This window comes from Centruroides sculpturatus, unplaced genomic scaffold (genome assembly GCF_000671375.1).
Source record: "Centruroides sculpturatus isolate CEXI.00-Female unplaced genomic scaffold, Cexi_2.0 scaffold504, whole genome shotgun sequence".
NCBI classification, from domain to species: domain Eukaryota; kingdom Metazoa; phylum Arthropoda; class Arachnida; order Scorpiones; family Buthidae; genus Centruroides; species Centruroides sculpturatus.
The window spans coordinates 400,983-414,103 of record NW_019384908.1 but is presented as its reverse complement, the minus strand read 5'-3'; the positions used below and the strand labels follow the sequence as shown (position 1 = coordinate 414,103).

Below are 13,121 nucleotides of genomic sequence, written 5' to 3'. Positions count from 1 at the left end.
GAAACAAATACTTTAATTTGTCTTTTAATGATAATACAACACGTTTTCTTTTCAATGACATATCGGTAATATTAAAAGTAAATACTATATTTAAATCGTGATCAAATTTTCAAGAAACAAATGTTCGTATTTAATTTGGACTACTACTGACCAAAGCTAACAGACTACCTATTGTTTAAAAGGCCTTCTGGTAGCACAAGAAGATGGATTTTATAAAATAAAAAGCAGTTGAAACTGCATTTTTATGAATAAAAATTTGACAAACTATTTATCGTTTTATGACGAGTAAAATTTTTTCGTCGCGTTCGCAGCTTTTAAGTAATGCATAAACCTTCGAAACGCGAGGCCTTTCGGACCGCGAGGCGTAGGCGGTGGCCCACGTTGCCCATGCCTTACGCCGCCCTTGGTCATAGAAATGATGTAATTTGAAAATAATTTATTTATAAATACGTATGTCGAGTTATATTTTTATTACGACGCAAAATATATTTAAGAGTTTACGGCCACTGTGCTGGGTGAGACATTGTTGAAACAAAAAAAAATTATGCATTCCATCACATACAAAAACAGTATCGTAATTCACTAAGTGCAAATCAGCAAATTCGTAAAATTTTTGTTTATTTTGAACAATCCGGATAATCGAGGTTTTACTGTATGTACATAAATTGACGTGTTTGCAGTCAACTATACTCTGCAATCAAAACTACATATCACACATGAATGGTGTTTGTGTGTGGTAGTAGCCCCCAAGTCTCTCCCATCATGCACTATGGTGGTTGCGTCTCGATAGCTATAAGGGTGTGAGAGATATGGGGTTTTAACGTGGTTGACTTCGAAAATGTGTGACGCTTCAATGAGAATGCTCCAGTTTTTTCTAGAAAGTTCCAGAACCTAGAGGTGAAATTTGGTACACAGTTAAGCCTGGACTCCACATTACCGGAATCCGCGACGTAATTGTAAAACTAAAAGCCAAACTGACGAAACTTTCAGTTTTGTAACGTTCAATTGGACATAAACAAGACTGAAAGCAGAGTTAAAAATTATTTAACTTTTTCGTTTTTGTCCCGCACTTCTGTCGTACTGCAACCAATAAAAACGCAAGGACTTGTGACGCATAGTCATGTGTATTTTGATTGTGGTAATGGCAGAAAGTGTAGAGAGAACGATGAGGAAACAAATAGATTTGGAATTCTTCATCGAAGAAGTTATAAAATGCACATGTCTGTACAACAAAAAATGTAAATAATTCAAAGATTATTAACAATGAAATTGTTAATAAATGTAGAGAAAGCATGGCAAAATCCGTAGCGTCATCCATGTTTGACTCTACGACAATTACAGAACTGATCAACAGATGGCGCATTTCTAGTGGAGTCAAGTTAAAACGAAAACATAACTGAAACAAAAACTCTATATGTTTCAGTCTTGTTTCTGCCCCTGTATATCATACTTTTCCTTTAACAATCAGTCATCTATCTAACACCTTTTCAGGGGAAAATTTTTGAATTGAAATAACACAACTAATGGTTTGCATCAGAAATTTATATATTGTTAATCGAGACCTCTTGCCCCTAAGGTTTCATATCTGGTCTTGTCTTTCATCTATCTAATTCCATTCTCAAAATTAAGGAAAGACAGATGGGTGGATGATAGTGGGAATTTATAGTTTTACAATTTTTTCAAATTGCAACCCAATGAACTAAAGAATGTCAACTCAGAAGTTATTTTCAGAATCATTTGTATACTAGATAGGAATAAGTTTGATAAAATGACAGGGAGGGCACCACTATGGGAAGTGTGAAATTGAAAGTATATATTTGCATCTAATTACAGTAGAGCATCAGTTAACCAAAAGCATTCCAGTCAGCAAATTCAAATTTCCACTAGTGCTGTAGCACTGCAATATTTGGCCATGTCTTGGGCTACTCCAATTTTATTTTTGTTGGTGTACGTGTTTTAGCTGGCGGCACTGGTGCGACCACACGAGAGTACTTAAGGATGTGTCAGTATTTGAATGAAGCTTTTTTCTCCCATCATGAGTGGCGAGTTTTGTTTGTTTTTGTATTTTTTTCTGAGGACTGTGTATCAGGATGTATGTTGTGCTGAATCAGAACATTTTTGATACTACAGGTAGCCCTCGGTTTACGCCGCAGTTCTGTTCCTACAAAAGCCAGCGCAAATCGAATCGGCGTAAAACGAACCCATATTTACAGTGAGGTATAGGGTTAGGTTCTACATAAGTGAAAAATAAGCTAATAATTTTGTTTATTAATACAATATAATACAAAATACATANTGGTAGCCCCAAGTCTCCATTTGTGCATAGGGGTGGTTGCGTCTCAATAGCTATAAGGGTGCAGGAGATATGAGGCTGAAAGTGGCTTTCTATTTCGAATGTTTTGTTCGAATTTTTTCGAATTAAATTCGAACATAAAATTTGAATATTGGTTCGATTATGGAACGATTGTAAACGTTCCAGAAACGTTGAAAATAGTTTGTTTGACTAAACGTAAAAATTCTCTAATTAGTCTGGAAACGGGGGACCTAATTCTTGCATTCTGTGAAAACGGGTAAGATTAGCTATAATGTAATTATCTTAATCTTCACTATTGTTACTTTTTGCCTAGCGAAGCAGGTCCTTGCAGCTAGATTCTAGATTACTTAGAAAAACAGTTTTTAATATATATAAAAAAAAACTATATTACATACAAATAAAAACCCAGCGAAGCAGGTCCTTGCAGCTAGTTCTGTATAAAATCAGTTACATTTGTACTTTTGTCAATTGCAAGGGAAAAATAAACTGACATTTTCCAAATTAATTCATCATTTATATCTTAAGCTAGTTTTATTACATTAGCAAATATTTGGTAAAAATCTTATTTTTGTAGTTTCATTCACCTTTTCAGGGTAAATAAATTCTTTTGCTTTGACTAAACACACTTTTGTAAATAAACCATCAATAAAAGCTAAATTTTCTGTTGCTATTCTTGATAAGATGTACCTTACATTCACATCATCTATTTTTTGTTTAATAATGTTGAAATGCATATTGTTTAGAACTTAAATGATTTTTCTTAATTTATTTTCTTAAGGTTGCTTTGCAGTGAATTATACTTTTTCCCATTTTCAGTTTTAGAATGATGTCTTAAATTGATTATCTTTTGGAATTGCTAACACTTGCTTGTTTTGGAACTGTTGTACCTTAGTTATAAGCAAGTGTTAATGCATGATTTTTACTTTTACAATAAAAATACTGTAACTTCCACTTCTTATTAAATACAGTAGAACCTCGATTATCCGGATTGTTCAAAATAAACAAAAATTTTACGAATTTGCTGATTTGCACTTGGCGAATTACGATACTGTATATGTACGTGATAGAANAATAATTAATAAATAAATTTTGTTCCCAAAATCATTTATTTTTATTTAATACTTATTAAAAATAAAAAACTATACATAGGGGTGAAAATACCTCTAGGCCAGGCTCTGTTCCATACTCTATCATATCTGACAACTAATGATTACTGTAATTGAATATTTCAGTGTAATCATCAAATATATAATAGCATTACTTATTAGTAATATTTGTCTTAAAAAGAAAACGTTTTTGCTAGCAATTTCTAAAAGTGCAATAGTAAAGTAAATAATCATTGAGAGGAAACAAAATTGCTTTTATCAAGTTTATTCATTTTGTTTTTATAAACTATTGCAGTTATCTATTTAAACTTTTTAAAGAAATGTTGCTAATTTAATATAAGATGATAATGGAAATTTTAAATTGAAACAGCAGAAAAGAGTAGAAAATCTAATGGAGAATTCAAAGTTTGAAGATGAGGATAAGTGATAATCTAAAAGAGAAAAACATACAAATAACAATTCTTACAAAACTTTCAGTGACTAAATATGGATTGGACTGATAGTATATGACAACACAACACGTGTAATCAGCCAAGAGGTGATGCCTCCTGGGAACTGGTTCCTATTTAGAGTTTAGATTGAAGAAAACCCAAAATTCCACATGGCTAGTGCTGACAAATGTTACCAGTGAGAACTGCTGAAGTGCAAACATCAATGGGCTGTTTAGTAGTTTTATCCACTCAACCACTAGTGGGTATGACTAAATATGATATTGCTATCATGATAAAACTATAAATTATTTTAGTACAATTTCTGAGATTATATTAGCTGTTTTAGAAACTGACAATCAGAATCTATGTAAATTTTAAAATACATTAAAAAGTTTTCAGATTTGTTATAGATTTTCATAAAATCAAAAATAAATTTAAGGTAGGAATTAAGATATAACAAAATACCTACTAATTGTATTTCTACTAGTGTTGCAGGTCTGTGATTCAATAACTGCAATTTTTCCACTCTAAAAATAAAAATTTAACAAATAAGAAAAATTATTTTCTATCTAGTCTTATTAAAATTTGAAGGCAATTTTACTTGGTTAAATTAAAAGGTTGAAGTGCCTTTAAAAATTCACCAATAACTTCTTCATTTTGATGTGTACATGATGTTTGTTCTAGATATTGGATTGTCTAAAAATATAAAATCAAAAAAATTAAAATAAATTACTTTAAGCCATTTTTTTAATTCATTTTTTAAGTTTGAAACTTTAAAATTATCAACATAGTCAAATTTTTTACTATATTAAATACAAATAATGATAATCAGTAATTTCAGTAGTTTAGCCAAAAAACAATAAAGAATTAATAGTTTGTTAATTTGATTTTTTGACACACTTAACTGATACAAGAAAATAGAAGCTATTTCTATGTCAAGTAATAAAGGGGTTCATATTTCAAAAATCTTATTTTATGTTTTACAGAAATTCTGATTGGAACTTATAGGAATCTTCAGAAACATTGATCCTGACTGGAAAAATATCTATTCTATTATAAAAAGAGTTATACCAGTGTTACAACTTTACTGTCATGTTCTGCCAGAATGAAAACCTAAAGCAAGGCAAGGCAGACACCCTCCTTTCTTTTTAAACAAAAAAGTGGAAAGCTCCAACTGAACCAAAGGTGGCAGATGATCCAATCCTGTAAATTCACATCCAAGCATTCTATTTGGTCTTATATCAACTATTACCAGATTCATATACTAAAATAAATCCTAGAAAAAAATTATGAAACTAAACAAGAAGCATACCAAAAATACCTTGATTTCCATAAAGCATGACAGCTTACATAGTGATAACCTGTACAATATTATGGCAAAATTTGGCATCTCCAAAATTAATCAATCTTACCAAAATGTGCATGAATAATGTGGAATATAAAAAATAAAGCAATAGGTTCATTATCTGAAAATTTCAGCATAAAGACAGGACTAAAAGAGGGAAACATGCTGTCACTAATAATGTCTAACTTGGCTTTGGAAAAAGTCATACTGTTAGCAGTGATAGAAGACATAGGAATACAGGTAGCCCTCGGTTTACGCCGCAGTTCCGTTCCTACAAAAGCCGGCGCAAATCAAATTGGCGTAAAACAAACCCATATTTACAGTGAGGTATAGGGTTAGGTTCTACATAAGTGAAAAATAAGCTAATAATTTTGTTTATTAATACAATATAATACAAAATACATATAAATTTTCAATTTTATCATAAAATAAAGTAAAATGTTTTTATTTAAAAATTTTAGTTTTGAATTTCTTACATTTTTCGGAAAAAGTATCCATCTTTAATTGTTTACATTTTTGATTTCTTTCATTAAGAATTTCAGAATATGGTCGAATATGATGCATTTCACTCCCAACATTGTCTAACTAACAAACTTCATCCGTCAAACTTTCCTTAGTTGAAAGGATATGTTAACCCGAGGTAGAGCTACAGACGAGCGAAGACACTGATTGGTCGACCACCGGTTGCCGTAGCGCATATATAAGGTCAGTTTGAGCGGGAAAATTGAAGGTGGCTAAGGAGAGAGAAATATTGTCTGGCCAACGAGAAGTAGATTTGTCTCACTAACGATAATTTGTGATCGCCGGAAGTGCTATTGCGTCGTAAGGTGTTTTCCTGAATGAACTGATACGGGATACATTCATTGGCGCTATGGATTCGGACACCATTTATTCGACTATTAAGTTTAATATCTTGACTCGTGGGTACCTAAATGTTTAGTATTTTAATATTTATTTAATGCAAATGTATACATACCCAATAATATTAAACAGAAAAAATAAATATATTTAATAAAAATCTTCGTTTTAACGAATGTACAATGTAAACCGAGCACTACCTGTATATTTACTTCCGAAATATAATTTTTTTTTTGTTTTTATAATTTTCAATATATTTATTTTGTTTGTGCAAAATAAAGAAATAATTTTTAACGATACAATAGTCATGATTATTATTTTTTAAAATTTTTTTGTTAGGCTTAACATCAATGAAAATACAACACAAAGTGACACAAGGAGAAAATTTTCAACATGGGATAGGTTAATATATTTTTTCGTATGTGATCAGTTACTCAAACAACCTCAGTCCACTGTTTCAGATAATCAATGCTCTACTGTATTTTAAATGAAGTTAAATAATAAAATAGATGCGATGGGGCTTATCTCCATCGAATAAGCTTCAAAATGATGTATAAAATGTAACTGTAATGTGTGTGGAAGTACCTGAATGAATTGGAAATAATTTTGCCTTAGCATATTCTGTGTATATAGATACTTAAAGCAAACTTTTTTTATTCCCATTGCTTAGGGCTTTTTGTGAGTAGTTTGTTCTGGATATGTTAGAACTTGTCCCTCACCCTCCAACCATGTGAGCCAGGTCAAATTTATGATGAGCTTGTTTGAGGCTGCTTTAGTGTCCACAAAGTAGAAAGAGCAAAAAGAACAAAAAAAAAACTTGATTTAAGTTTAGGGTGGTCAGCTTTCAACTAAAACCATTTCTTTTACTTTCTTTTTAAAAAAATTCTAACGAACATTAAAAAATGTTCACTTCGAGACAAAGTTCTGATGGAGATTGACTGCAGAGAGAGATAAGGTCCGACTCCAAGAGTAGCCTACAGAGAAGGATCTGTTGTGAGAAGACTTCATAAACTGGGGAACTTTTTGTCATGAAGTGAAAGTTTTTTTATTGTTCATTGGAAGTTTTTTTAAAGAAATTAAAATGTGGCATGATTGTTTTTTTTTTTTACAGTTTTTAAGAAGTTTGTAAACATTTCTTTTAGTTAATAAAAAGCTGGCTTTCTGAAATTAATATTGATTTTATTTATAGTATTTGTTTTTTGTTATTTTAAATACTTAACATTAAAATGCATTTTGTAACAAAAATTTTTGTTATAAATTCTTCTAATGTCAACAATAATTTTCTTAAGTTAATTTTTATTGATCAACTTTGTTACATAACAGTTTCTAAAGTCTGAAAACAAATGCCAAATTCCATATTTATTAATAAAGTCCTATTTAAGGAATGTACAAATGGCTTCAATTTTCTATTTATATCAGTAAGCAAATGTAATAAGTTTATTTTCCTAGAATATTTCAGCAAAACTCACATAGAAGCAGTCCATTATATAGAAAAATATTACAAAATTTACTAAGCAATCTGTCAGTTTGTATTAAGGCAAATTAATGATCAGATACAAAGCAGTTTGGATTCAAGTTTAGTAATTATTCTTAATTAATATAACCTGATAAATAATCTGGCAGATTATTTGGTAATAAAAGTGTATCAGGTAGTTTTATGTTATAGAATTATTTTAAATTTTGATGTTTAAAAATGCTCAAAAAATTAAAAGGATATATTTTATTATTCAGTTTGGTTATACATTAGTGGATTTCTTTTATGCAAGTATTCCTGGATTTGTAATAATTGATACACTATTAATTTTTAATTTCCAGAAATGTACAGTTTCTTGCTAACCCAACAAAATTATTATAGCAATTTACTGAAAATGACAGAAAATAATAATGTTTTTGTTTTCATTCTAGAACAAACTTGCTGACTAACATTCAACCTCAGGGGGTGTACTCCTGTTTGTAGTTTGTGGATGTAGAGGCGGCCACTTTTGGTATCAATTATAGAACCTACCACCGCTAACGATTTAGCTGACTGAAAAGTAAGAAAATTATTTATTTTGTAAATTTTCTGTAAATGGTATTTATTATTTATTAGACTAGATGTCCATGATGTATACAAAATAGCAAATAAAAAAAGTCTTAAACATGAAGTCAGACAATTTTTGATTTAATATATTTTCAAAACATCAATTTCTAGAATTTTTTTTAAATTCATGTTTAACTTGTTTTTAGAATTAGAATTTTTTCAGAAAAGCCTTTGCATATAGTAATTTTTAGTTAAATGAGATTTTAAATACTATTGCTTATAATGAAATTTTACATATAATTTACTTATTAATCATGTAGCTGGGTTCCATTCAAGCATCACATCTGCCTTTGAAGTCAGTATAAGTATAGACATCAATTATCAACTTGTGCTAGCCAAATTGTATTTTTTAGTGCAACAGTTTGCTTTATCTTTTAATTCTAGATGTTTTCTAACTGCCAGTTTCATATAGTTCTAAATCTAGAATTACAGTAGAACCTCGATTATCTGCCCTAATTGGGGACTGGGGTTGGTCGGATAATTGAAAAGTCGGATAACTGAAAAGTATGAAAAAATCCATTATTAGTGTAGTATATTATTATATCCCATGTAATTAGTATATTAGTATATCGCTATTAACCTATTTTGCGTTGAATTTTCATCGATGTTAAGCCTAACAAAAATTTTTTAAAATAATAATCGTCGCTATTGTATCGTTAAAAATTAGAAAATTAAGCTTCGTTTAAATACTGGCTCCCTTTCATGGTCGAATGAGTGTTGCCAGCTAAAACACGTAAAAATAATATTAAAGTAGCCAAGACATAGCCAAATATTGTAGCGCCATATCACTAGCGGACATTTGAAATTTGCCGACTAGGACGGTCGGTTAACCGAGGGGTCGGTTGATCGGGGGCGGATAATCGAGGTTCTACTGTATGTAAAATTGAAAAATTCATTTCTTTGCAATGTTAGCCACACTTTGAGCTATCTTTGCTGCACTTAATATATTTTAAAAATTGGAGATATTTTTGAAAACATTTTGTCTCAATCAAGAAAATTCATTAATATAAATTTTTTTCATTTTTATTTTAATTTTATTTTTATTAAGTGACATTTTCAACTTAATTTATGTTATTTGTTTATTTTATTGACCACAACTACGTTTTCTGTTATTTATATTTTTATATTTATGTTCTATTTTTATGTTAACTGAGGAAGATCATTAAAAAATGGTCAAAAACGTTTTTATTTTATTAATATTTATTTTCTGGATTTTTAAAGGTGTGTTTTATTCTTTGTTTGTTATCCAGTACCTATGTTATATTTAAGTACATGTCTTCCAACATTTCATAAATTATTGACATCCTGTATTGCAAACAAAATATACAAGCATGTTGAAGAACACAACATTCTTACAGAACAACAAAAAGGTTACCGTAGAAATCATAGGGATGCAAAGAACTGTTATTCATGGATTTAGTCATTCAGCTATTACATGTAATTGATCATTTAAATTCTTTTTAAACATTTTCTTATGTTTTATTATTTTTCTTAGCCGTAACATTGTGTAAAACTAAACTGGCTATGCATCAATGTCAGTGGTTGAGACATGCAATGAAATTTTCAAGCTCTGTAAATGATTGTGTATTATTTTCCTAAGATGTTTAGTCTGTTGAAGTATAAATTTGTTTTTCTTTATATTTTTTATTCATTTCTAAGGCTTAAAATAAAATTACTGTAAATACAAGTCTGGCCAGGAGCTGCCTAAATTATCCAGCTATTACTCCAAAATGTTTTGTTTGCTTGTTGATGTAAACTTGTACTTGCTACTGTGCATTACAGCAATCTGGCAAAGATTCATAAAATGTAATGTACTGTACATTACATTATTTGTTTTCTAATAAATTAATTTATTTTTAGGAATTTTTTATTGCTGTCGAAAGTATTGTGTAATTTAGTGAATTGTCGCCTCTGCAATCATGAAGTCACAAACAGGTTTACCCTCTGTGGAGATTGTGAGCGATAAAACTGTTGCAGATCTTGTGAAAGAAATTGCAGTTGAGGTATCTTGTGTTTCAATTGAATATTTTTTATTATTATACAGTAAGGTAAAAATTTATGAATTTTTTAAAGGGTCTTGAGGAACCATTTTATACAGTGGATCTTGGAGATGTTGTATATAAATATAAATTATGGAAGCTGAATATGTCACGTGTTCATCCATTTTATGGTAGTAGTTTAATATACATTGCTTATATTATTTTACTCTACAAAGCAATCTTATTTACAAAATTAACTTACTTTACAGCCGTCAAATGTAATGATTCTCCTTTAATTTTGGAACTTTTAGCTGCACTTGGAACTGGATTTGATTGTGCTAGTAAGGTAAATTAATATATTTTTAATAAATGATCATTGTTTTTGCTACTTTTATGGTGGTGATAATGATATAATGATGTATTTCTAGGCTGAAATTGAAGCAGTTCTTAACATGGGTGTTGATCCTTCTAGAATTATTTATGCCAATCCTTGCAAAACTGGATCTTTTATTAAGCATGCTGCATCTGTTGGTGTGAATGTGATGACATTCGATAATGAAATAGAATTGCATAAGACAAAAAATCTTCATCCTGGGGCACAGTAGGAATAATTTCTGGAACTATTATAAAAATTCTAATTTATTTGTAGCTGAATTTTGCTTTTTTTTTTTGTTTAAATGTAGAATGGTCCTTCGTATCAGAGTAGATGATAGCAGTTCAATTTGTCGACTGGGTATTAAATTTGGATGTGATGTGGGTGATGCCACTCATTTACTACAAGTAGCCAAACAGTTAGGAGTAAATGTAATTGGAGTAAGGTTAGTAGATTTTATAATTTTTTAAAATATACTTTTTTTATGAATATTATAAAATTTAATGTTTAGATAAAATAAATCATACAAAAACTATACACTAATATTTTCAAACCATAAAACAAATATTTGGATCTTCGGGAAACAAGTAATTTTTTTAAATGAATGTTCCTTGACTCAAACTTTTACAACTTGAAAAACTTTGTGCATTTGTTTTAGTGAGATTGCCTCTGGATAATGCATTTAGAGGGCCTTTTACTTGTGATTTGTGGATTAGTTTTAATAATATATTTTTTTTTAATCTGTATACTTAAGATAATATTTCTTACTGATTTTTAAAAATCAGTAAGAAATATTTAATGATTTGTACTGTACATGTAGATCTGTAGAATAAATTGCTGATTGAATTACACTGTTGCAAAATTACCATTAATTAAAAAATTGCTGAATTTAGAATTTAGGTTAATTTCTATTTAAATTATTTATTGTATAAAATTAAATCTAAATTTATTAAAATGGTTATAAATTAGGCATTATGAGAAAGCAATTTACAATAATAACTGCTATATATAAGAAAAATGAATTGTTAATTTAATTATGTAGCAGATTGATATACAGAAGAAATTAGCAGATTCTAATAATTAATCTAGCTGGTTATTATTAGAATCTGCTAATTTTTTTCTTTTAATATTAGCAAAAACTAAAAACAAGTTAATGTATAAATTTTCTTAACAATTTTTTTTTCTCTTCTTTGTTTAAAATTAAATGTTTTAATAATCACTATATTAATTAAATGATTTAATTTCACATGTGTAGCAACAGTTCTGTATGTTGAATAATTTTAGTCAAACTAAAACATTTAAACATTTCAAGTTAGACTTCTAAACATGATAACTGGAACAACTGCTGATATTCAAAGAATTGATTGGCATACCTTAGATAGTGTGTTTCTTTGAGGAATTAGAAATATTTGTTACTAAAGTCATTGTTTCAATAATAATAGTAATAATAATAATAATAATAATAATAATAAAATAATCCAAATTTATGTGACACTAACATGTATTTATATTAAAAATAACTACAACATAGGATTCATTATACATTTCAGATTTCATCTTACTACAGTAGTTTACTAAATTTCCAATTTAATCATTATAAAATATTAAATTTTTTCTAAATGTGTATTATTTAATTAGTTTTCATGTTGGAAGTGGCTGTTTAGATGCAAATGCTTACCATAAGGCAATTGAATCTGCTCATCATGTTTTTAACATTGGAGAAAGGTTGGGATTTAGTTTTACTCTTCTTGATATTGGAGGTGGATTTCCAGGCTCAAGAGGTCCTTCTGCATCTTTTGAAGAAGTAAGTACAGTATTTTAAAATTTAGGTATCGAATTTACAAATCTCAAATTTAAATTATTTAATTAATTTATAATTATTAAATTTATCAAGAGATGGTGCCTAACGCCTAACTCTAATGCCAAATTGTCTATTAAATTATTAGTATTACAGCCATTCCTAGCCCGATAATATTTGACTTTGGTTGATGTATAGTTACAAATCTCAAAAATTTGTGAAATTTTTCCTAAACTATTTTCTAACTTCATTAATTTATTATAATTTAGCAAACTCTATCTTTCTACTTTTAACATCTTCAATATTTTAATGAAGGTTGGACAGAAAATAAAGTTACTATATGCATAAATCAAAGAGAAGACTTCATTCAGTATTGTCATTTTACTGTGTTAAAGTATTTCTGGTACACATTATTATTATTATGTTGGGTTTTGTGAGTTATACTCGGTTCACACCGGTAGCTGTGTACTATGCCAGACCAAAGTCAAGGCATAGCAACCAAAACAAAATTAAATAAGTGTGTCAGTGTGTGTTTCTGTATTCGGGAATTTCCTAACAATGTGGCATGTATTCAATATAGTGGCCTTCTGTAGTGTGATGTATGTATTTCTATTCAATTGTAATGTTCCCAGGCTTTTGTGTAGTGTGTGTGGTATCACACCTGTACAGGAGAGAACAACAGGTACAATAAGCACCCTTTCCATCCTCCACAGATGCCTTACTTCCTGGGCGAGATCTGTGTACTTGCTAATTTTTTCTGTGCATGTGTTTTGTACATTGTGAGTGTTTGGAATGGCTATGTCTATAATGTATGTGATTTTATTGTGTTTGTCAATG

The 13,121-nt window shown here is 29.4% G+C and overlaps 1 protein-coding gene across 1 annotated transcript in view; it reads left to right on the top strand.

The window, feature by feature from the left end:
• LOC111631599 (ornithine decarboxylase-like) overlaps positions 1 to 13,121 on the top strand; it is a 46,545-nt gene that overhangs the window by 24,317 nt on the left and 9,107 nt on the right. The window contains exons 2-8 of the mRNA XM_023375888.1: positions 7,960 to 8,087; positions 9,995 to 10,137; positions 10,208 to 10,304; positions 10,383 to 10,459; positions 10,542 to 10,714; positions 10,797 to 10,931; positions 12,125 to 12,290. Coding sequence (XP_023231656.1) covers positions 10,054 to 10,137; positions 10,208 to 10,304; positions 10,383 to 10,459; positions 10,542 to 10,714; positions 10,797 to 10,931; positions 12,125 to 12,290 — 732 coding nt within the window. The 5' untranslated portion in view covers positions 7,960 to 8,087; positions 9,995 to 10,053. The remainder of the gene's footprint in view (positions 1 to 7,959; positions 8,088 to 9,994; positions 10,138 to 10,207; positions 10,305 to 10,382; positions 10,460 to 10,541; positions 10,715 to 10,796; positions 10,932 to 12,124; positions 12,291 to 13,121) is intronic.